This window comes from Ctenopharyngodon idella, chromosome 10, assembly GCF_019924925.1.
Source record: "Ctenopharyngodon idella isolate HZGC_01 chromosome 10, HZGC01, whole genome shotgun sequence".
Taxonomy (NCBI): Eukaryota; Metazoa; Chordata; class Actinopteri; order Cypriniformes; family Xenocyprididae; genus Ctenopharyngodon; species Ctenopharyngodon idella.
In genome coordinates, this window is record NC_067229.1 from 18,255,727 (window position 1) to 18,282,779 (window position 27,053).

Consider the following 27,053-nt stretch of genomic DNA (forward strand, 5'->3'; position numbering starts at 1 on the left):
CACAATTCTTACTTTATTTATTGCATTTGCGACTTTATATCTTGCAATTCTGACTTTTCTCGCTATTGCGAGTTTGTATCTCGCAATTCTGACTTTATTTCTCACAATTGTGAGTTTATACACTATATTGCCAAAAGTTTTGGGACGCCTGCCTTAACGTGCACATGAACTTTAATGACATCTAGGCCTGGGCAGTAAAACGGTATCGATATTTATCGACGGTACATCTTAATTGATAGCGATAGAAAAAATGTTCGATATAACTCTCGATATATTTTCACTTAAATGCATTAAAATGTAAACAGACATGAAGTTCGGTTGCATGAACAACTCTTAAGCTCGCTCCATCCCTGGATCACAAACAGACGCGCTATGAGTGACACACAAGTTGCTGTGGAGTTCAGATGCGCAATCGCCACGTGAGATCAGAAAACACAAACACATGAAAATAAGTGCTGTACCTGCCGGTGACGAGGAGATTGTGAATAAAAAAGGACATATCAGCTCGTCTAAGGCAGTTTCATGGTTTCCTTACGTCTTACAATTGATCTACTTCAAAGTTCGTCTTGAGAGAGCAGTTGTCATGTCAGTATAAACAGCTGCACAAACAGTGTTTTCAACCACACAGTATCTTTATTTCTGTGCTACAAATATTCAAATTATCACAGAAGTACTGAGATAAAAGTTTATAGTTCAGATATAAATACTAATGTCTATGTTATCGATCAAAATAGAGCAAATCAGCTTTTTAAAGAAACTTGAACGTGCTGAAAATGACGCATTAATCGATTACATTGTTTCACCACCAGGTGGCGACAAGTGACTGTTAAAAAATGTATTAGCCGTTGAATCTTCATTCAACAGATTCTTTCAAATACACTTGATTCATCCAGTAATGAAACAAGAGTATTTATGGGCGTGTCATTGAATCATACATCCAAACAGATTTTTTTTTAAATAATTAATTCAAATATATTTAAATTTTTAAAAAAGACTGCAGCAATTAATATTTTGTCAGAACCTCTAGTAAATTACGTTATTTCGTTTAGTTGACATTCAGAATTGTAAAAAAAAAAAAAAAAAAAAAAAATTCTCAATTTAGTTTGTTTTAACACTTATTTATTTAATCTTTATATAAAATATAAGAAAGATTTGTTTACATTTTATTTAGCTTTGTTTAAAAATTATTAGTTGTTTGCCTTAAAAATGCATTGGTTAAATTCAAACATTTTTTTCTACTAAATTTTTTTCAATAATTATCGATACCGATCAATATGAAACATTATATCGTGATAATTTTTTTAGCTGTATCGCCCAGCCCTAATGACATCTCATTCTTAATCTGTAGGGTTTAATATGGGGTTGGCCACCCTTTGCAGCTATAACAGCCTCAACTCTTCTGGGAAGGCTTTCCACAAGGTTTAGGAGTGTGTTTATGGGAATTTTTGACCATTCTTTTAGAAGCGCATTTGTGAGGTCAGGCACTGATGTTGGCGAGAAGGCCTGGCTCGCAGTCTCCGCTCTAATTCATCCCAAAGGTGTTCTATTCAGTTGAGGTCAGGACTCTGTGCAGGCCAATCAAGTTCCTCCACGCCAAACTCGCTCATCCATGTCTTTATGGACCTTGCTTTGTGCACTATTGTGCAGTCATGTTGGAACAGGAAGGGGCCATCCCCAAACTGTTCCCACAAAGTTGGGAGCATGAAATTGTCCAAAATGTCTTGGTATGCTGAAGCATTAAGAGTTCCTTTCACTGGAACTAAGGGGCCAAGCCCAACCCCTGAAAAAAAAAACCCACACCATAATCCCCCCTCTACCAAACTTTACACTTGGCACAATGCAGTCAGGCAAGTACCATTCTTCTGGCAACCACCAAACCCAGACTTGTCCATTGGATTGCCAGACAGAGAAGCGTGATTCGTTACTCCAGAGAACACGTCTCCACTGCTCTAGAGTCCAGTTGCAGTGTGCTTTACACCACTGCATCCGACGCTTTGCATTGCACTTGGTGATGTAAGGCTTGGATGCAGCTGCTCGGCCATGGAAACCCATTCCATAAAGCTCTCTACGCACTGTTCTTGAGCTAATCTGAAGGCCACACGAAGTTTGGAGGTCTGTAGCTATTGACTCTGCAGAAAGTTGGTGACTTCTGCGGACTGTGCGCCTCAGCATGCGTTGACCCCGCTCTGTGATTTTACGTGGCCTACCACTTCGTGGCTGAGTTGCTGTTGTTCCCAATTGCTTCCACTTGTTCCCAATTGTTATGATACCACTAACAGTTGACTGTGGAATATTTAGTAGTGAGGAAATTTCACGAATGGACTTATTGCACAAGTGGCAACCTATCACGGTACCACGCTTGAATTCACTGAGCTCCTGAGAGCGACCCATTCTTTCATAAATGTTTGTAAAAGCAGTCTGCATGCCTAGGTGCTTAATTTTATACACCTGTGGCCATGGAAGTTATTGGAACACCTGAATTCAATGATTTGGAGGGGGGCCCCAATACTTTTGGCAATATATTGTATCTCACAATTCAGACTTTTTTCTCTGAACTATGGAACTTCGGCTTCTCTTGTTTTAAGGACATTTAGATTTTTTTTTTTACTGAAAAAATAAGATACTGATGAAAATGAAGAATTTTTCAGTGTCCAGTCTGTTTTTTTTTTTCTTTCTTTTTTTCTTTTTTTTTTTCCTTTTATCTGAATAAATGGTTCTTTAAGGACTGTGGCATGATGTTTTAATTGCTAGTGCTAACTCATCCCTGTAATTACTGAAATGATTAATAATATCACATATATATTATATATTTCACTAACTCCATAGAGGTTTAAAATCTTGAAAAAATACAGCAAAATGCATCACGTTATATAAATGGCAACAGTCGAGGAAAGCTGGCCAAATGATTCTTCACACAACACACCTACAGAGCTGTCTCTCTCTCTCTCTCTCTCTCTCTCTCTCTCTCTCTCCACCCACTCCTCACAGTTTTGACAGGCTGCTAATGGTGCCTCTGCCTCCCTCTCAAAAGCTGTCTGACCCTGGAGTGGGCCACAAGTTTGGTCCAAAATTATATCATGCCTGGTCAAGTCTGAAAAGAGAAACGTACTGTACGCAACTGTTTGTTTGTTTGTTTTTTTTGTTTTTTAGTTGCAAGAACTTTCCAGATGATTGAAGTTTTGTAAAACAGCATTTGCAAAGCAATTTATTCTGTAACAGGAGAGAATTTGACATTGACTTTAAAGAGGCACAATGTCTGTCCCTGAATAGTTTCACACTTTTTCTGTCCCTCTGTCTGTTTGAAGGTTCTCTTTTTCAATCCGTCTGCCACCTGTTTCTCCAGTCACACATGCGCATCATGACAGACATATTCATGGACGCTCACACACTCCAATAACACTGTAAGCATCTGCAGTGCCGGCTAGAATCCTGTCTGTGGGGGGAGTTTTATTTGGGAGCTATAGCAGTTTCATACATATCAGCGCTGCAGATATTTTACAATGTTTGTGTTGCAGCTTATAGGAAAGACAAAAAAAAGTAAATATAAAATAATAATAAAATATAACGTTGTTGTTATTATTATTATTATTATTATTATTATTATTATTATTAAAAACAACAACAAATAATGATTATAAAGTTGTTGTTGTTGTTGTTTAAAAGGAATATAATAAAATATAATGAGATATTAAAAATAAAACGAACAAAAAATAAAATATTTTATAATAAAAATAATAAAATGAAATGTTATATAACATCTTATTAACTGAATCAGTAGAAAAGTATTATTATTATTATTATTATTATAACAATAATAATAATATTTAAAAAAAAATTATTAACAACTTAATTATGTATTTAATAATTTATTTAAATATTTCAGCTTTTATTTAATGATTTAATATTAAGTAATTTGGCCCTCCATATTGTTGTTGTTGTTGTTAAAAACAACAAATAATAATTATAGAATTATTTTTGTCCTTTTTTGTCCTATTTTTGTCCTTTAGAAGGAAAATAATAATAAAATATAATGAAATATTGAAAATAGAATAAAAATAATTAAATATATGTAATAAAATATTTTGTAATACAAATAAAATAAAGCACATTGTTGTTATTTTCATCATTATTAAATATATTAAAATTGTAAAATATAATAAAATATTAAAAATAAAATAAAATAATAAAATAATATTTAAAATAAAATATTGTTATAATAATAAATATTATTATTATTATTATTATTATTATATTGTTAAAACAATTCATACCACCATTAATTACATTTTTAGAAAAGTATTATTTATTTATTTAACAACAATAATGATGACGATGTCGATGTGTTGTTGTGGTTGTTGTTGTTGTTGTTTTCAAACAAATAATAATTATAAAATTAACATCATCGTTATTATATGTTGTTATTTTTTTTATTATTATTTTAAAAAAAGAAAACTATATTAGTAATTGTGGAATTAGTAATTAGTAATTCTTGCGCATCAGCAAGTCTTTAACAAACTTGTAACATTTACTGTTACTTTTTTTTTCATAAAAAACAACTTCAAGTTCTGCTTAATATAGATAACAGTATGTTTATTTTTATATATTCAAATAAATACAATTAAATTATGCGACTCTAATTTTAATAAAAGGTTTCATGTCCAGGTATGTTGGTTTCTCTGATCTGTTGATGCTTTCAGTGTTGCAGGAATGCACTGGACTCTGTTTCCAAACTGACTTGGTTCCTTGATATGCATTTAGACGAAAGGTTTCATGCAAACTGATCTTTTGGGTCAACATCGAAACCTTTAGTTTGGAAGCGACACAAGTTTTCCATCAAAACACTACCAATTCTTTGTTTCAAAATAAGTGCTGCCAGTCAGGATCTGCCATTATTATTGCCATTATGTTCTTTTCGTGATTGATTAAAATGCATGACAGCTGCTTGTCTCTATTCAAACTCAGATTAATTATTCAGCTTTGAAGGTGCCTTTAATATTTGATCTTGTTAATTGCATTATGCCAACAATCCCCAGAAGTTCATTTCATGTTCAGAAGCCCTTGTCTTTTTTTTTAACCCAAATGCACTCTCTGAACATGTTTCTTTACGTTATGAAGATCATACGGCAAACCTGAAAGCCTGTCAGCCTTTAGACACTCAAGACACTAAATGTGTTATTACCGTGTGCGGCATGAGCGAGCGATCGCTACACAATAGGATTTGAACAATCGCAGCAGAGTCATTTGAATGGGACAAAGCTGGGAAATAATAGCGCTGCTGATGTTGGAAGATTTTAATGAATACTTGTCACTGCTGCCAGAGGACAATACCGTCTCCATCGGGGAAGTGGGTTGGCGCCTTCCAGCGACATGATTGGTTGTTCTCGGCAGAGCCGTTCCCTCAGGCGGACGCACAGGGAACTGATGAGTCAATGTGAACATGTGAAGCATGTGCTGGAATGTGCAGTCGCGTTCATTTATGTGCACATACACACATAATGGACATGTGAGATCAGAAATTCACATCTGTGTCAAATATGTTCTCTTGCATGATTGCACATGATTCCATAAACAACTGATTAGCAAGGTTTAATAATATAATATAATATTACGTTTTGCAGTAACAAGTAGTGTAACTAATTACTAATAAGATTTCAGTAATAATATTACAGTTACCATCCATAAAACAGCTCATTACTTAGTTATTTTTGATGCCTTAAAGAAACACTCCACTTTTTTTGAAAATAGGCTCATTTTCCAACTCCCCTAGAGTTAAACAGTTGAGTTTTACCGTTTTCGAATCCATTCAGCCGATCTCCGGGTCTGGCGGTACCACTACCACAATGATATTACGCAGCGCCTGTGACCCCTTGCTTGCAACCATGGAGACATTTGTGAGAGACATGCGCAATATCATTGCGCCTGCTGCACCCATGATACGGCAGCAAAGTTCCTTGATTATTACGCCGGAATGAGAGTATAGTTCCTAGCCATATCGGCCTAGAAAATCACAACTTTTCATTTTCCGTCGGTCTTAGTACACGATGTAACTACAGAAGAGTCAAGTTTTAAATAGGAAAAATATCGAAACCCTTTGGTCATTTTTGAGCGAGATGCTAACGGTCTAATCAGATTCAATGAACTATGCTAAGCTATGCTAAAAGTGGTAGCCCAGACCTGGAGATCGGCTGAATGGATTCGAAAACGGTAAAACTCAACTGTTTAACTCTAGGGGAGTTGGAAAATGAGCCTATTTTGAAAAAAAGTGGAGTGTTCCTTTAACCCCTACTGATTTGAAATCCAACAATCCAATAATTCCTAGATTTATTTTCATAATTTTCACAACTTGCACAGGCACATGAAGTCACCAGTGCAGTAGGCAAGCTTGGAATATGGAAAAGCTTACATTCAGCGGATGGAAATATTGCCATTACATTGATTTTGTCAGGAGAAAAGATGATATGAACACTGTTGTGTAAGTTTTGGCATTACTTTAGTCTGGCATTACATGGCTTGCCCACCCACATCCCTCTGATCCTGAAATAAATTATATTACTATAATTAAAAATCTGTTTCTAAAACAAAACATTTTCTTACGAACTTATGTGATATAATGAAATATAATCGTATATGGGTAACAGATAAATTATAGCTAAAATAGCTTCAAGCTACACATGACAATTAAGGAGATTAATACAACACTTTTACTTAAAAGTTACTCTCAATCACCATTGAGTGTTTGTAATAACTTCTGACTGTGATCAAATGTGGATTTTATTCAAATGATAAGGCAGAAATATGTTGTTAGTAACATTTTAGAAGAATTTTATGGGGAAGATACTAGTGTTGTCAAAAGTACCGACTTTGATACCAAGTCGGTACTGAAACTTTGAGCGCTGTTGAGCGGATTTGTAAACACCTCTGATTGGCTATTGTGTTCATGCACTCAACATTATGTCTGTGATTGGCTACAGTGATCAACGCACGGTAGCGTTTGAAAGCACACGGAAGGGTTTGAATGTGAAAGTGGGAGTGTTTGAAAGCAGGCGTCTATCAGTGGACCGGTGTGCTGATAGACGCCTGCTTTCAAACACTGCCGTGTGTATCTGTGTAAGCACTCGGTGAAGAGCTTCATTGATGTCTATTTACAACATGTTTTTGAAGCAGTGATCATTGAAGCCAATCACAGACATATCTGATGAGCGCGTGAACACAATGGCCAATCAGAGGTGTTTACGAATCCGCTCAACAGCACTCAAAGTGTCACATTTTTAAAATTTCAGTACCAACTTGGTAACAACACTTTTGACAACACTAGAAGATACAGTAATAATACTACTTTTGAAAGGAATAACTAGTAATAAAGTAATAAATTAAATTTTTGAGTAACGTGCCCAACACTTGACTTAAATGAGTTAAAAAGTGTTAAATGAACTTAAAGAATTGAGGACATCGGATGTGTGTCAGATCCGCGTCATGTGCGTCAGGTCTTAAAGTGACAGCAGCCAATAAACCTGCTGCTGCCTGTCATTAATGTTATTCAAAGAACAAAAAAAAAAAAAACAGAAAATCACTCACTGCTCTTGACTGAATCACTTTTGTAGCTTTAGTAAGGATTAATCTATATTTAATTTAAAATTTATGATAAAAGTGTTTGATAACTTTATTCAATTTATATATATTTCCTACCTGTTAGATCAAATATTTCAAATATACTGTTTTTATGTTGTTTCTACATTAATTTGGAGATTAAATGTGAAATTATTACAATATTAAAATACATTAAAAATAATAAAAAAAATACAATTATACAATATGTAATCTTTGGTTGTAAAACTTGTATTTATTTAAATAATTGTTGTATAGTTCATCTGGCTAGACATCCAAAACAAACTGAGACTGTGTTCCTGAATTCATTTATTGCTGTTTTCTACATCAGTAATTCCAATGCCTAAATTTCACATTGGTCCTTTTAGCTGCATGAAAAACAAAACAACTATTCAAATTTTGAATAAATTATACATGGAAAGCGAGCAATGCATCAACACCCATTATAATAGGGTCACTGAAGTTGTCACTGCAATTTTACGTGGTTTCCACTATTGTTTCAGCTCTGTAGTTCAGCATGGACTCACTGACTGAACTCGAGCCTTAGACTATAGTCTAATTTAACTGCATGCATGTGCTTGACAGACATATCAGTGATCGTTTACAACCCGCAATCTCTGCACTAAAACACGTTGTAGAATATACAGCGAATATATTCCACACATTTGTTTGTGCATGACAAAAATACATGTTCCTTCACAAAGCCTGTATCATGACCAAAAAACCGAAGACTTAATACTCGTGCCAACAGCAGAAGTAGCATAGAGATATTTTGATCTGAGTTTTCATCTTGATGCTGTGTATTTGATATGCATGAGGACTGGTTCCTGTGGATCGGATGTGGCAAGTGGAGAATTCTCAGCAAGGAGAACTGGCTTGAAATCATGAATTAATATCTAATTAAGATCTCAAAAATAACATTTCAGAGTTTGCTGGCACTCAGACAGTCATTAGGGCTTAACTTTATTTTCCAATGATGCCATTGCCAGCATTTCAGTATTTCACTGCATGGAGAATAGATGAACAGTTCAACATCAAATAAACACAAAATGTTTATTTGATATGTAGAATGCTTAAAGAATTAGTTCACCCAAAAATGAAAATTCTGCAATTATTTACTCACCCTTGTGTTGTTCAAAATCCAATTCGTCTTGCTTGCTTACATGGAACATAAGAGGAGTTAGTTTGCTGAATGTTTGTGCTTTTTTTTTTTTTTTTCTTAAAATGAAGAAATTAATTATAGATTTATTCATTTAGAAATAAAAATGTAAATTCATTCAATCATTATACAAAAAGAGATACTTTGCATAATGTTCATGCTCTTTTCCATAAAATCAAGGAACTAATTATCAATTTGTTTATTAAAAAATAAATAAACCACTTTGTTTGATTGTATATTATTTAATAAAAAATAAATAAATATGTATTTATTTATAAATGAATTATTAGAGTAGTTATGAATACAATTAAAGTGTCCCTAATTAAAAAAAAAAAAAAAAAACTAGCAATTTATTAATTCAAAAATAAAAATGTAAATAAACTATCTAATTTAATATAATTCTGAAAATATACATATATAATGATCAATTTATTCATTCAAAAGTAAATGCAAATAAACCACTTTATTTGATTTTATTTGATTTAATTAAAATACATAAAATTATTGAAATTATTTATTAATTATTGTATTAAATTAAAATAGATGGATGGATGGATGGATGGATAGATGGATAGATAGATAGATAGATAGATAGATAGATAGACAGAATAGGTTAACCACCTATAATCATAATGTTTTGCCACTTGTTTTGCCAGTACAGAGTCACTGATTGGCTTCTCATAATTCTGTTCATCTGAGAGTCGGTTTTGTCCCTCAGAAATGACAAAAAAGTGGCATCTGTCCTTCGGGAAATACCTAGGCAGCACCTGTCATACAATTGTGGTGGTATGCCAGTACAGTATTCGTAACCGTCTCTCTGGTGCCACAGACTCCATTATGCTCTATCAGAGCAGGCAGGAAGTGTGCAGCTCTGTTTCCTATGATCTGATTACAGCACAGTCAATTCACTTCATCCACTGGAAACTCACTTTATTAACTTTCTCAGTGTATTCCCACATCTTCCCTGTACGGGGTCCGGAATAATTCAGAAGGGTCCGCTTCTTAAATTGATATTAAATACATATGTATTGCCATAAGGAGCCACAAGTGCTCCTTTATATTAAAATATTTAATTTGTTTGTGAAAAAATATTTAATAGTCCTGTCAACTGTTATTAAGTTTCTAATAAAATAAAATAAAATGGAGTCAATTATCACTATTAATTCAAAAATAAAAAGTAATGTGATTAAATAGACATATTTCAAATTATTTTATAGATTAACTAGATTTAAATACAGTTAAAAGTTCATGTGTGAACTTTCTAATGTTTTTTTTTTTTTTTTTTTTTTTTTTTGGTAAAAGCAATTTAAATGTTACATTTAAAACTATGTATTTCTTGTTATATTTAGCTACATTTATAAACATAAATTAAATAAGCAGTATTAAAAATGTCTATTTATTTGTCAGTTTGTAAAGTGATTTAATTACTTATTTTTTATAATCGCATATTTATATTCTATATCATTAATTAAATAAACAGTTTTGAATAATTTATATATTTGTCAAATTAAAGGATATTTATTATTGTGTTGTTATATTTAACTAGCCTTTTAAAAATTAATTAAATAACCAGTGTTATTTGTGTATTATTTATTTATTTATTTTTATTTTGTTATACACTTTTTAGCATGAATTTAAGTTTTAAGTACTGCTATTCATTTGTCACTAATTTTTATAATATTTATTTTTGATTAAATAAAAGTGTTTTTTACACATTAGTGTACGTTAGTGGCATTTTTTAGTTTTTATTTTAGTTTTATTAACTCTTTCCCCACCAGCGTTTTTAAAAAAAGTTGCCAGCCAGCGTCAGCATTTTTGATAGTTTTCACAAAAATGTCATGGCCCCCAGAATATTTTGTTGTATGAATATCTGAACTTGCAGTATATCAAAAGAAAGAACAGACCCTCTGCTTTTAAACAAACAAACAAACAAACAAAAACTGTTTTATTAGCTTATTGCATTCTCTTTTTTTTCCTTTTTTTTATCAACACTTGAATGTGGGTAAGTTTCATTAAAAAAGCCACATTTTGAGCAAAAAGCTGAGAAAATCGTGTTTTTGTTAAAGACTACGTCTGGATCAGATTCAGAACAATGATCAAAACATAGATGGAATAGATCGAGTCTATCAACACCTCCAAAGCTTGCACAGTCCTATAGCTCTTCCTGGGTCGACATTTAATTCGGTAACGTTAGGCAGTTTTGATTTACATGCTGTTTAATGTTGATGATCGCGTTATTTGACATATGCTATCTCTTGTTTCTGCTTCTTTTTCACCTGTGTTTTAATCCAGAGAGTCTGTACTCTTTCAGAAGATGTCACAGCGCCTCCTACCGTATAACAGTGAAAGCACGGAAAGCCCGAAAGTTAATATTTTGAATTAGCTTTTAATTTTATATTTTTAGTTTTCGTGTTAATTTTAGTTTAATTTTTAGTCAATTCGTTATGCGCTTTAGTTTTTTTTTATTTAATTTATTTTTATTTAAGATTTAGTTTTAGTTAGTTTTAGTGCTGTCAAGCGATTAATCGCATCCAAAATAAAAGTTTATTTACATAGTATATGTGTGTGTACTGTGCATGTACTGTATATATATAAATACACACACATGCATGTACGTTGCAAATGTTTGAAAACAGGTTTCAAAGTGCAAGTTTTTGAAAATGATACTGTTATTGTCTCCATGTAAACAATAAAAATGCAAATTTGTGAAAACAGTGATGTCATGCGCACATGTATTACGTGTTCACTCTATAGTCTATAGTGTTTCTTTACAAAGTGACATTGCCAACTACTGGCCTGGCATGAATAATACAGCGTTTTTAATAGTTTTCACAGATCTGTGTGAATGGGGATCATTTTGACAACCTTGTCATCTGTACGCGAAAAATGCGAAGGAAAAACTTTTCAGTTTTTAGTACATTGTTGTCGTGTAAAAAAAAAAAAAAAAAAAAAAAAAAGATGTCCTGAGTAAAATCTGGGTCTGACGCAAAACCAGTTCAGATCCATTGTATTTAGCTATATTTACTTGCCCATATGATGAACGTTTTAAATGACAACTTACTCATGTGAACTTTTCTAGAATCCACTTTTTCTTTTTATTTCTCCAGTGAAAAGTTTATGGTGAGACTCAACAAAAATGGTGGCCCAAAAAACCCAGAGAAGGTTGACCGCCTCTGCGCACTCTTTACGGTAGGAACACATTTAATAAACAGCATTGATATTGCTATGGCTAAATAATATGTTATTTCATATGAAAATAGGTACTAACTTTTGAAAAAAAGATGCTGAATTTCTTCTCTTATTTTCTCACAGGACCTAAGCAACAAGGACATGAAGAGAGATCTGTACATTGTGTCCCAGGTCATCAGGACGGGTGAGTGTCCCGTCTCATTTAGCGTCCTTCCCTTTCTGTCTCTTCCTCAATCCATTTCCTTCATTTGGAGCCAAATGTGCTTGAGTTGCCACAAGGCATTGCATTTCTGCCAGCAATCGCATCTCTAGAGTAGTTACATAAGTGTGGCATTGCAAGTTTCATTCCATTTTAAAAAGGGACGGTTGGCTCGAACAGTCCATTCAACCTCCCCCCCAAATGAGACACAACTTCCTGCTGCTCTCAGAGAACAGTCTCAAAATGGAAATGACACTGAATGGCCATTTTAACCTCATTTGTGAGTTATCTTTACATATTATCATGATTAGGAGTGAAAGTGTTTGAAATTGGTTTGAATTAGTTTTGCAAAATTATGAGAGTAGTAAATGTGATTCGATTTCTGTCCATTTCAATTAATAAATCAATTTGATGATTCATTTGTATAAAAAAAAAAAAAAAGTGAAAATGAAAAATGTATTATTATATTGACACATATAACAATTATTAAATAGCCTTAAAAAATAAAGGCCACAAAATATATAGATGTAAATATCACAGTTTGTTATAATTAGGGCTGTCAAGCGATTACATTTTTTTATCTAATTAATTACATGATGTGCCTATTAATACATCTAATTAATAGCAAATTTAGTCTCAAATTAAGCGCACATTAAATTTACATATAAACTTTTAGGTCCTGAACAACAGCCATGTTTTTTTTTTTTTTTTTTTCTGAATTGGTATTTAGATATATTTACAGACAGTTTATTATACTGCAGTTACAATTGCATAAATAATGCCATGCATTTTAAATGGGTATTAATGGGATAGTTCACCCAAAAAGGAAAATTCTGGCATCATTTACTGTCATCATTTAGAAAATAATTTGACAAGTGTCTCAGTATTTTTATTATTATTATTATTATTTTTATTTTTTATTTTTTTCACACAATGGAAGTCAATGGTAACCAAAACCATATGGTTACCAACATTCTTCAAAAATATATGTCCTGCAAAAGAAAAAGTTATGCAGGTTTGAAACAATGAGGGTGAGTAAATGATGACAAAATTTTCATTTTTAGGTAAACTCTCCTTTTAGTGTTTTTTATTGTTATGGATTTTTTTTTTTTTTAATGAATGAAATGATACTCTAAATAACAACTAAAACTGCCAGTAGCTGGCGGTAAATGTCTTAATAAGCAAGTCATTTAGTCGTACATTTATTCAATTCATTCAAACAGCTGATTCATTTAGGAATGAAGTAATAAATGGCTCTTTTTATAAATGGGCTATTGAATCATTGGTTCACCCGATTTATTCAAAACATGGATTTATTCAGAAAGGAAACACAGCTGTGTGTTGAGGTGCACAACTGCTCTGGCTTTATAGGTAATATTTTTGTATGCAAAATTGATCTAAAACAGACAATATTGTGTTAACTACATAGGTTTGGGGCAGGACGGGTGGGTGTGTTAAATGTGTTAATCGATTTAAAAAAAAAAAAAAAGAAAAGCAAATCACACATTTTTCTGTAATTAATCACAATTAATCGCACCTAACATTACAGTTTTTAATATTTTTTTTTATATTTATATTCTAAAACTTCCACATTGAATCTCCAAAATAATGTAGAAACAATATAAATACAGTATATTTGAAATATTTGTTTAATGGCATCTTTTTACTAAGCACTATGAATGAAGGCCAGTATCACTGATACCAGTGCTGATACTGATGTCTCTATATGGTTTTTCCCCCTCAATTTTAGCCGTTAATTATAACCATTCAACATTACAGTATAATTGAAAGCCACTATTTTTAACATTTAATAGTCTTTAAAAAATATAACAACTTTTAATTTAAATGAACTTAAAAAAAAAATCTTCACATAAACCCATTTTAATAAATGTCACATTTAGCTGTGCCTTTAATATATCAGGGCTCATCGCTAAAGGTTTTTTCTACTGGCCCAGTGAGACTGGTTCAGATATTTACCTACCCTGCCAAAATGCACAAAAACGTTATTGTTTTGGTTAGAGCTGCACGATTCTCGATAAATTGAGAATCACGATTTTTTTGTTTAAAATGGAGATTGCGATTCTCCCACGATTCTGAAGAAAAAACATTAGACAACTAAACATAACATGTAATTTACTAGAGGTTCTGACAAAATGTTCATTGCTTCAGTCTGTGACTCATTCATAAATACTTGTTTCATTATTGGATGAATTTAAAGGATGATTCAATGACAAACACTTTTTTTAAACAATCTATTTTCGCCACCTCCTGGCATAATGAGATAAGCGATACAATACACACAAGTGTAAAACAAAACAAACAAACAAAAAACACTTTCAAAAAGGTGATTTTGATCGCTAACATATAGATGTCAGTTTTGTTCATACCCAAACTGAACTTTTATCCCAGTACACATTTGTCCCCTGTTGTTTAAATGTTAGTAACACATAAATAATGATAATGTGTGGTTGAAAAGACTGTTTGTGAAGCTGCTTCATACTGTACATTTACATGGCAGCTGCTCTCTCCGGAGTTCCTGGATCAGCGGCAGTGTGAACGCAGATTTGAATGTTGCAGTGCGATTAGCATACTTTAAAAGGTTAACCAAAGTCCCTAAAGTATTTGGTTTAAAGCCTGTTTCACGTCACAACCGTAAGCGGAGCGTGAGCAGCGCGTGTTTTCGCTGCCCATATCAATGAATAAGAGTGTTCACATTGGAAGCGTGATGGCCGACCCTCTCATTCATTAACATGGGCATCAAAATACGTGCTGCTCACGCTCCGCTGACGCGTGCGACGTGAAGAGTGATTTATACTTGACGTGTCACAATGCGGCGTCAGGCGAAAGTATAAATCCAGCTTCAAACAACCATGGAAATAGACATAGCGGAATCGTTGTCATTTAGAAATAAGATTGCTTGGGTGTCTGAATCGAGATCACGATCTTTTAATGATTAATTGTGTTAAAAGATCGTAGTTTTTGTTGTTTTTGACTGTAACCTTGTAAACAGCGCTTTAAGATTTTCAGGTAGGTCTAACAGGTAAACTTGAATAATTTATGCATCTGTGCAGTTAATAAACACTGCTCAGTCTTCACTGCATAAATTATAAATTGAATATAGATTAATCCTTATTAAAGGTACAAAAGTGATTTAGCCAAGAGCAGTGAGTGATTTTTTCTTTTGTTCTTTGATTAACATTAATGACATCAGTAGGTTTATTAGGCTCCTGTCACTTTAAGACCTGATGCACATGAATCGGATCTGACACACATCCTGTTTTCTCTAATGAACTCCACATTCATCGTATAATGTAACACTAGAAAAGAATGCCAGGAAAAAACGAATTTTGCGTTAAATATGAAAAAGTTGCAATTAATCTGAAAAAAATAATCACGTTAATTTTGACAACCCTAATAAAAATTATTAAATAGCCTTATGAAAGTAATGTTATTTTCTGAATAAGTTCTGAATAATTCATATGTAAAATTAAAAGTGATTTATTATTTTATTGTTATGTTTAACTAGATTTTTAAACATTAGTTAAATAAACAGTTAGTTAAATAAACAGTTGTGTGACATTTTTCATGTTTTAGTAATAAATATATGTAAATATCACTGTTTATTAATATGTATTGTTATATTGGTGCATATAAAATTATTAAATGTCAGTATGAAATAAAAAATTTTAAACTAATTCTGAATAACTTGTCAAATTAAACATGATTTATTATTTTATTGTTATACTTAACTAGATTTTTATACATTAACCATAATAAATAGCCTTATTTAAAAAAAATATATATATATATTTATTTATTTATTTTTTTTCAACTATTTTTTAAATCTATTTGACTTCTTGCATTAAACATTTTGAATCTAATTGGTAGCGATGACTGTCTGATATGCGAAAAAGATAACTAAAAAATATACATTTTAAGACATTTGTAATTGTCATTTGAAATGTAAATTGTCTACTGAACAAAATTTGTGTAGTTCATGCAGATGGTAGGATGTACATTTCTGACAGCAATGTATAACGCATTTTTGTTCAGGCCGGATGCTGTTAAACGACTCAAAGAAAGGACCCCCTCACGTCCAGTACCGCCGGCCATATGGATGTGCAGTCCTAGCCATGAGCGACGTCCTCCAAACCATCTCTGAACTCAAAGAGGAGAAAGACTTTGTGCTCAAAGTTTACACGTAAGTCTCTTCTAAGCACTTTAGAGCCATTTATCTGATTGATTTAGCAATTAAATCGAAAAGAAAGACTGGGGAACTACCTTTATTATGAGCTACAGTTGTGCTCAAAATAGGTTGTGTTCACTTGACGTCACGGGGTGGTGCGAAATGCAGATGGAGTGCAGGAAGTGATTTTCTACATAAGGAAGCACTATGAAATGCCTATGTTTTGCGTTTTTTATGATTGCTGTAATTGATCAAACCAAGAAACCACAAGGAGCTTTTATCATGTACAAAGAGTTGTTGTTCATCAGGGGGAAAAATGCAAGAAATTGACTGAAAAATGCAGGAAAGAGTGCATATTACAACTTGCATATGCAACCACTAACAAAAAAAGTAGCATGCCTCCATAGTTTTTCATGTTTTCTGGAGTAGAAGTACGTCCATGCCCGGTTGCATAAAGTACCTTAAGTGTAATTTTCTATAGAAAACTTCACCTCAAGTTTTACACGGAGCGAGCAGGTTCAATCCAAGTCTTCTAACGAGACATGATCGGCCGCTTTATATGATAAACATTTTAATTTAAGCCTTTATTCACATAAACATTGATCAAATTACATACGTAACATACCCTATCTGTATTAACAAATAACGTGTCCATGGCAACAATAGAATTTTATAACGGCAAAACCTGCATCGCTGCCGTGAAACACTATATCAAAGACTTTATATGCAACACCCTTAAGTTATATAGACGTATAATATAGACATTCCAACAGGTAAGGGGAAATCACGCCTTAAGTCTCATACTTAAGGGAAAAACTTGATTGAACAATTGCTCCTCTTTATAATGTAAGAATCAAGTCCAACATATGTTGTGATTTTCTGTTTATACGTATATGTAATAGTGTTTAAACCAGTACATTTAGGACTTTCCTCCATCTCGTCCATTCTGCTTTTCACTTCCTGCCCTCCATCTGAATTCCGCGCATCATCAGAATCACGTGATTGCAAACAAGCTATTATTCATACCCTTGGTAAATATGGCCAAAAAAGGCTGTGCAAATAAATCTGCATTATTAATCCTTTTGATCTTTTATTTTAGAAATGTACAAAAATATAACCTTTCATTGGAGAATAAGAATTTTAAGGGGGGGGGGGGGGATTATGAAATAAAAGCTTTTCTCTAATACACATTGCTCACAATTAATCATACCCTTTTATTCAATACTTTCTGCAGCCTTTTTTTCCAAAATAATTATAGGAGAAGAGTCTTCTCCTATAATGCCTGATGAGTTTGGAGAACACATGACACAAAATCAGAGATCATTCCTCCATACAGAATCTCTCCAGTCCCTTTACATTCTCAGGTCCATGTTGGTACTTCTCCTCTTTAATTTTCTATAGGGTTCAGGTCAGGGGACTGGGATGGCCATGGCAGAAATTTGGTTTTGTGCTCAGTGACCCATGTTTGTTTTTGGATCATTGTCCTGTTGGAAGATCCAACCTTGGTCCATTATATGACTCTAGCAGGGACAGTCAGGTTTTGATTTTTATCTGTTGGTATTTGATAGAATCTGAACAAGATGGCCAGGACCTCCGGCAGAAAATTAGGCCCCTTTTTTTATCCCTGTTTGCACTAAAACCATCTTGACCATATAACATTTGAAAAGTAACTGACACTACTGGAACTTCAAATGGTATGGGATCTATGCTCAGATGAAAAAAAAAAAAGCTTTTTGGCAGCAAACACTCAAGATGGGTTTAGTGCGCACAGGGATAAAAAAAAGTACCCCATGTGTAAAATAAAATGTACTGCTGTATCTTTAATGTTGTGCCTAATTTTCTGCCAGAGATCCTGGACAACTTGTTCAGATACATGGTAACATGGATTCTATCAAATACAAACAGATAAAAAATCAAAACCTGACTGTCCCTGCTAAAAATCATATAATGGGCCGTGGTTGGATCATCTATCAGGACAATGATCCAAAACAAACATCAAAATCAACACAAAAATGATGAGAAGCACCAACATGGAGCTGGTAATGTGAAGGGTCTGGCGTGATTCTGTATGGAGGAATGGTCCCTGATATCTTGTCAGGTGTTCTCCAAACTCATCAGGCATTATAGATGAAGACTCAGAGCTGTTACCTTGGCAAAAGGAGGTTGCAAAAAGTATTGAATAAAAGGATATGATTAATTGTGAGCAATGTGTATTAGTGAAAAAAAAACAAAAAAAAACATTTAAAATTCTTATTCTCCAATGAAAGGTTAGATTTTTGTACATTTTTTAAATAAAAGATCAAAAGTATCAAGATTTATTTTCACAGCCTTCTTTGGTCATATTTACCAAGGGTATGAATAATTTTGAGCACAACTGCATATTAAACAATGAATGAAAAATCGCACGCTCGTCTTATTAAATCTACAGTCTTGACAAAACACTTGAGCGCTGATGGATTAAAACCACTCAGGAATATATTAACTTCTCTGTTCCAAATAGAACTGAGAATTATTGTAGCCTCCACCATTTGAGATTTGCAAAGCTGAACATTGTAAACACAAATTCATGTAAAATTGATGTACACTATGCAGTGTACGGATCAGAGGAACATATTTGCTTCATGACTGACAGGATGTTTTATCAAACTCAGATTTGTCATTGCATTTTGATAAATGATGTAAGATTTGCATGCCAGAACAGCTCTGTTCCAAAAGATGCTGCCTACCTCGAACAGCATTTTAAAGCGTCATAGGCATGCTTATGTCATTGAGGCTTTTTCATAAGGTAGTCACATTTAAAAGAAAGAAATCATCAAAGTTAGTGGACAGTTCAAGAAAAATGCCAAACTATACTTGTTTCATTCAATATAGGTACACGGTATTTGTATTTTATATTTCATCCAATATGTATGTGCTGTTTTGTTATGCTCACTAAATTGTTGTGCTATTAGCATAGCAACATACTAACATGAAACTGTATTGGAACAAATTGGGAACGTTCTAATTCAGTCTCTCATGAGGTTTCATTTGATAGAATGCTTTTATATTTTGTATTTCATCCAATGCACTGTGTATTATGCTAACTAGAGTATTACGCTATTAGCGTAGCAACGTGCTAACATCATAATTTATTGGAATGATTTGTGAACATTCTAATTCAGTCACTCATGAAGTTCCATTTCAGATAGTATGCTTTTATATTTTATATTTCATCCAATATTTATATGCGCTGTGTATTGTTATGCTTACTAGAGTATTGCGCTATTAGCATAGCAACATGCTAACCTCACACTCTATTGGAATTAATTGTGAATGTTCCAATTCAGTCAGTTGTGAGGTTCCATTTCAGTTAGTATGCTGTCTTAGATGGTAGCTGTCAATGTAGGCAGCATACTATTTTTTTTTTTTTTTTTGGAAAGAAGCTAATAACTGGCTACATTTTTAATTACATTTGCTATAGTTAATAATTAGTAACAATAGCTGCAGCCTACATTTGCTGTTGTTTATTACAGAAAAGATACATCATACATTATTTCTGCTGTGAAGCTCTCTCTGAAACCCTTCCCCTGTGGACGGTGACACGTGGTTGTGTCCTCTAGCTATCTCCATCACAGACTTTCATTACCTCTGTGTGCAACCATGCAGAAAGCCTCCTCTGTTTTATTGGCTGGGGAACTGACAGAACTGGTAAAAGAAAGAGAAATCAAGGAAGAAAAAAAATAAAGGTGTATGTGTGGAGAAAGATGGGAAAAAGGGCCAAGATTTGTTTGGATTCCCCAGCAATCAAAATGACAAGCAATCATGTGATATTAAGCCATCAGTGTCTGTGAAACTGTGAGAAATGTAGTAACATTGAAGTGAAGAATCTGTGCTTTTCACAGGCTGTTTCTCTTGGTGCTGTGGGGATGCATTAGTTGCAATGTCATGATGAACCTCTGGCTGTTCTCCATCAATAAAACATATTAATCGTCCATTGTGCGCGGGGGGTGAGAGCTTTTTGAATGAGATGAGATTCAAGGATTCTTTCTAGTAATTATTGTATTGTATTTATAAAATGTGCTAATATAATGCATAATTTTCATTATTGGATTATTGGATTGGGTTTTTTTTAGCAATAGATAGATAGATAGATAGATAGATTGTATGTATGTTTGTGATGGTCTCATCATGGAAATGCTTGTTCAGGCTGTGTTTGTTTCTGGGGACATCTAGTGGTTGACTGCTGGGTTCGTAACGCTACAGCAAACCAGGCTAATAGTTGAGCCGATCAGATTTGCATGAGATATCCCTTCATGTTCTGGAACGTAGCACTTTCCATCAAACAGCCTGTGTTGGTGTAATGCCGTTGTGACCCTGCGAGCAACAGACCAGAATCACCCTTGACGCCCTTGGAGCCAGTCGCCATGACAGCCAACCAGATGGACTCTGTGGGAGTTCCCACAAAGCATCTGCCCGCTATGCCACCACAAACCCTAGCATTAGCATAGCACGGAAGTCCCTTTTCAGCTGCCACGGCGGGTTTAGCCACTTCTAGATCAGGCATTAATGATATCACTTCCCCTCAGGCCAGAAACTGCTGTTCTCGAAGCTCCATCAGATAGCCCACAGCGATTTAGCAGCTTCTGATGCTGGAACGTAGCATATGGCTCTGTTCTCTCTCCTGGGAGCTCCACACTTCTCTACTTTTAAGCAGTAGAGTGTCGTGTTTGCTTCATTGTGTGATGACTCTCAACACTTGGCTGTACTTGACTGCGTGGTTCTTTCACTCGCCATCCTATCGTTCAAAGTGGCAATTGACAAATGTCGCATGCAAATGCTAATGCAGCTGTGCCAGTTGGAGTTAATTGTCTTGATTGTAGGTTATTCTACTCTCAAAGTCAAAGATATCCCCCTTTTCTATAGAAAAAGACACTGGATACAACCTAAACTTTTATAGCACCAGGGTCATTCTCAAAAATTACTGATTTTTCTGACTTACAAACCACTAACTTACATACTAAGTTGATGGTACCTACTGTTACATCTCAACATCTTAACATTATTACAAATTTTGTAAATTTTATGGATGTCTATTTTATTTTATATTTTATTTTATTTTATTATTAAATGATTATAGCACCAGGGACAAATTCATTAAAAACTAAGCTGATCATCTTATATATTCTAATCTAATTCTAGTACAAAAAAAAAAAAAAGTGGACAAAACTTTTTAAATTAATTATATTATTGATTGCCTATTTTTATTATGTTTAATAACCTAGACATAGAACAATATCTAAAATATCTAATAAACTGCTAAATTTTAAGTTGTTGTCTTTTTTATTATTTAAAATAGATTTCATGACTGAAAATTCAAGGCACATTTGTCACATTCCTGATCATGTGTCATTCTGAAAAGTAACGGCAACTTTTCGCAGTACAAAAGATGGAGTCCCACAATGAATTTTTTTTTTTTCTCAGTGAAAATCCTGTTCTACTCAGAAATACGTCACATTAACATACAGGGCCCTATTTTAACGATCTAAGCGCATGGTCTAAAACGCACGCTGCAAGTGCACTTTGGGTGTGTCCGAATCCACTTTTGCTAGTTTAAGAACGGGAAAAATGGTCGGTCTAAAAGGGTTGTCTCTATTCTCTTAATAAGTAATGGGTGTGTTTTGTGCGTAATGTGCAATAAACCAATCGGAGTGTCATCTCCCATTCCCTTAAAAGCCTGTTGCGCTCGCGCCATGGTGGACTTGGTATTTACATGACGGAATTTGCAAGCGGAAAAACTGAACGCTTCTCTAGGAAATGGATCTGCTCGTGCGCGAGGTTAAAGCGTGCGAGCAGACCATCTACTGGACAAGTCGGATTTCACCAAAGCATTTTTATCTTTATGCACACAATAATAATCTTTTACATTGTAATCCCTTTATTTTTAATATTTGGCATGTTTGTGTGCTAATGTGCGTCCCTGTGTGTGTGTAATAAGCAGAGTGTACGCGCATTGTGCACCCGCATATAGGCGTACTCTTTAAATAAAAAAACAAATATTGCGCCATTGACTTTAGACCAGGTTTCAGTTGGTCAGTGATGCAGTCTATTTCAGTTGCCTCAAAATAGCAATGCGCCAACAATGCGCCTGAAAACACCTAGTTTTCAGACCAGCACGCCCATGGGTGCACAAATGGGCGCAAATGCATTTGCTATTTAAACAACATGGTGCTGGACGTGAAAATGGTGAACCTAGCAAAAAACACATGCGCCTGGTGCCGCATTGCACCGGGTATATGATAGGGCCCACAGTAGTTACATATATACTGACAAATTACATTTGTGACTCCAAGAATCTAGGAATCACCAGAATACTCATGCACTAGTTGCATTCCAGATGACACACTATACACTATGCACTTATACACTATGTACTTGAATAGTGTGTGAATTTTATAAGGTTATTTTGTCATTTAACATCAGAGTCTGATAGCCCCTCCCCCTCCAATGCATAATTAAAGCTGCAACAGTTAAGTGCATATAGTGTCCAACATTCCACACTTTTTTCTGTTAATTTAGTGCATCATCGGGGTATTTAAAGTGTACTTTTTCTTTTTGGAATTTTCAGTGTGAACACACTACTTGCAGCACCAATTGGGAATGAATTGGGATGCACCAACTGATTCCACCTGCTTCACCAATACGACAACATATTTTTCTTGCTTTAATGGATTGTCCTCGTCCTTCTCTTTTTCACAGGTGTAATAATGAAAATGAGTGGTACCAGATTCATGAGAACATTATCCGCAAGTCCAGCACCAAATACACCGCCCCCAGCACTAACTACGGTAAGTGCACTTCGAAAACGGTCGTACACTTGATTTAAGTGTTATCAGATGAGAAACGTTTAGCTTCACTGAAACTGAACAGTCCTTGCAAAAAGCATGTCTGTTATCCTGCTTTACTGTTGTAGTTAATGTTTCGCTTATGTTGCTGAAATCACTATAGGAATGTGTATGATTTGCCCCTAATTCTCTGTAATTCTGCTGTAATAAAGCAAAGTATGATGTTAAAGTCCATTTATGTTCTCAGTAGGTGCTATCATACCTAAAAGAACATAGAATAAAATGTGAAAGTAGTCATTACAATGCCTGGTAACTAAGAATACAAGTCACATGTAAAGCTTAAGCCTCCAAAAAAACAAACAGAACATCTGTGAAATGATAAAAGAGTCCAAAATGATATTGAATAACTAGATCAGGTCCCTAAAACCCTTAATAAAATGAGCTGCATGAGCAAACAAAGTAAGGCCAGTCTAAAAGCTCATTCACACCAATAACGATAACTATAACTATAAAAATAACTATAATGATAACTACACCAGCGAACGGTATCTTTGTTTATTCTAAGCGCACACTGTAGCTTTGTCGTCTGCTGCTTTAAATGCTCGAGCTCTTTAAAGGTGGATGGATTATGATTGGCTGTCAATGTTTTTTATCGTTCATCAGCTGGAAAAAAAAAAAAACTTTCTAAAAGTAATTCCAACGACATTGTTTTTCTGTGCCGTTATCGTTATAGTTGTGTTGGGGACTCTGTGTTGCTATTCTTTTATATTTAGAATGTTTTTAAAACTATGTCTTTATTGTTATCGTTATAATTTTCGTCCTTGGTGTGAACAGACCTTAAAGCTACGTCCACATTAATCCTGATACATTTGAAATAGGTGAAATAGGTTATGCTAGTATGCTCTCCATCCATACTAGCGTTTAATCGCTTTACAAAAGTTTCCCATCCACACTGAAATGTCAGAAAATGCTAAAATCATGTAATAAAAGCTCACTGAGACGATACAGATAGACCAGAAATTATAAAGTTATCATGCTATTTTTTCTGGCTTGATTGTTTTATTAGCAAAATATCCAGGCGTCCAGATCACACTCAATTGGCATTCAGTCTATGCTCTAAAACGCAATTGCCCTCATGTTTTGCCACACGACAACAATTGCGAGTAAATTTGAACATATAGTACACAGTGTAAATGAGTACACCCCTTTTGAAAAGTAACATTTTAAACAATATCTCAATGAATACAAAAACCATTTCATGCTGACAAGACTAAGTTTTATATAACATCTGTTTAACTTATAACATGAAAGTAAGCTTAATAATATAACTTAGAGAACAAAATTTTCAGTTTTACTCAAATTAGGGTGATGCAAAAATGAGTACACCCCACTGAAAGTCTCTGGAGCAAAGCTAAATTTTAGACTACAGATGTCTAATTTAACAAGAATTAAACCACAGGTGAGTCTAATTATTCATTACACAGGTGTCCAGCAGACAGTCGACTATAAAAGGGTGTTAAGACCCCTTCCCATTTCATGCTCTCAGCAATGGCACCACATGGAAGAGAAATGTCACAAGACCTGAGAAAGAAAATAATTTCTTTACACCAGAAAGGTGAAGGCTACAAGAAGATCAGCAAAGCTTTACTTATCAGTCAGAATTCTGTAGCAATGTGGTACGAAAATTTAAAAAAGATGCAACTGCAACCATCTCACAGAGACGTCCAGGTCGTCCACGGAAGTTAACACCTCGACAGGAGCGTCTTCTGATGAGAAGTGTTGAAGAAAATCAGCATGCAAGTTCACTGCAGTTATCTAAAGAAGTAGAAAGCCAAACTGGGGTGACTATTTCCCGTGACTGAATACGGCGTACACTGCAGAGGAATGGCATGCATGGGTGCCGTCCACGAAAGAAGCCTCTCCTAAAGCCCAGGCACAAAAAAGCCCGCCTAGAGTTTTCTAGGGCCCATGCTGACAAAGATGAAGACTACTGGGACTCTATACTCTGGAGTGATGAGACCAAGATAAATGTTTTTGGAACTGATGGCTTCAAAACTGTATGGCGTCGCAAAGGTGAGGAATACAAAGAAAAATGCATGGTGCCTACAGTGAAACATGGTGGTGGCAGTGTCCTTATGTGGGGCTGCATGAGTGCTGCTGGTGTCGGGGAGCTGCATTTCATTGATGGCATCATGAATTCACAGATGTACTGCTCTATACTGAAAGAAAAGATGCTACCATCACTCCGTGCCCTTGGTGCACTTTTCCAACATGACAATGATCACACATCTAAGGTCACTGTTGGATTTCTGAAGAAGAACAGGGTGAAAGTGATTCAGTGGCTCTTGATCTGAACCCAATCGAACACATATGGGGAATTCTGAAGAGACAAGTTGAGCATCACTCTCCATCCAGCATCCAGTCTCTAAAAGAGGTTATTCTTGAAGAATGGAAAAAGATAGATGTTGCAAAATGTCACCAACTTGTTCATTCCATGTCTAGAAGACTTGGTGCTGTCATTAGAAATCATGGAGGCCATACAAAGTACTAGATGTAGTAGTTTTTGTTTTGCGGTGTACTCATTTTTGCATCACCCTAATTTGAGTAAAACTGAAAAATGTGTATTCTAAGTTATATTATTAACCTCACTTTCATGTTATAAGTTAAACTGATGTTATATAAAGCTTAGTCTTGTCAACATTTTGGAAATTGCTTCTGTGTTCATTGAGATATTGTTTAAAATGTTACTTTTCAAAGGGGATGTACTCATTTACGCTGAGCACTGTAGTTTAAGCATATCAATGAAATAAACAGTATAAACTTAGATATCTATCATAGTATTCAAATACCTCTATTTTCTCCATTTTCAAATGTATCCACTTGGGAGAACATCTTCAAAAAACCTCAATTTTCCCAAGACAAAAATGACATCTCAGTGTGGATGGAAGGCCAAAACAGAGAGAAAAAGATGTGTTTTGTATGTGGATTAGGGTGAATGTAGCCCTAGTCCTAGGGGAAGTCCTAGGGGAAATGAGTATCGTAGATGTGTGACTTGAGGTATCGTTCAATGGTAATTGGTGTGTTAGCTGTCCTAATTGAGAGTTTATTCCACCATTGAGGGGAAGGCCTAGAAAAATTTCTGGACCTGGATGAACAGAAACCCTTCCAATTGGGAACTGACAGGAGCCAGGCAATCAGAATGACTGATTGCAGCAGGCGGGCTGGTGTGTACGATTTAATGAAGGATTGAAGGTAGCGGGGAGCCAGGTCATTAGCGGCATTGTAGACCCAAAACAATGTCTTGATTGAATTGAATTGTAGCAGTTACTGGCAGTCGGCATAGAGACCTGAACAAAATTGTAACATAAGAGACACAATCTCTCTGGTACGTTCTTTGAAACAAGGGCCCATTTTACTAAATAAACACTAACGTAATCACAAGGATAATTATAGTGGTCGTCATGAAGTCGTCTCACATTTCCTCGGAACTCTTCCCTTTGTGCAGGTCTAATCATCTCACTGCAGCTGTTGAGAGGTGACATGGAGCAGGTGCGCAGGGAAAACCCCATGATATTCAACCGCGGCGTGGCCATCACACGCAAACTAGGTTTCCCCGATGTGATCATGCCAGGTAAGTCTCATGAAGGTCATGATTGCAGTTTCGTTCAGGACTGAATGAATCCAAGAGATACGCCAAGACTTTGTATTCATGGTCTGAGTATAAGTAGAAGTTAGAATAAGAAAATATAACTGAAGTGAGTACAATAATAGTTGTATATATAGGTTAATATTTTGGACATACTAATTTCCCCTATTTTTTACATTTTGACCATTTATCGGTTATTGTTCAAAGCATTAAAATCGACTTACTGTATCAGCCAGAATTTTAATATT

At 34.6% G+C, this 27,053-nt stretch overlaps 1 protein-coding gene across 9 annotated transcripts in view; it reads left to right on the forward strand.

Annotated features, from left to right (window-relative positions):
• dock3 (dedicator of cytokinesis 3) overlaps window positions 1–27,053 on the forward strand; it is a 226,945-nt gene that overhangs the window by 149,951 nt on the left and 49,941 nt on the right. For all 9 annotated transcript variants that reach the window (XR_007932311.1, XM_051910294.1, XM_051910298.1 and 6 more), the window contains 5 exons: window positions 11,872–11,953; window positions 12,077–12,137; window positions 16,206–16,353; window positions 23,074–23,162; window positions 26,665–26,790. Coding sequence is in view for 8 of the 9 variants with exons in the window: in XM_051910294.1 (XP_051766254.1) it covers window positions 11,872–11,953; window positions 12,077–12,137; window positions 16,206–16,353; window positions 23,074–23,162; window positions 26,665–26,790 (506 nt within the window). In the remaining variant the exon portion in view is untranslated. The remainder of the gene's footprint in view (window positions 1–11,871; window positions 11,954–12,076; window positions 12,138–16,205; window positions 16,354–23,073; window positions 23,163–26,664; window positions 26,791–27,053) is intronic.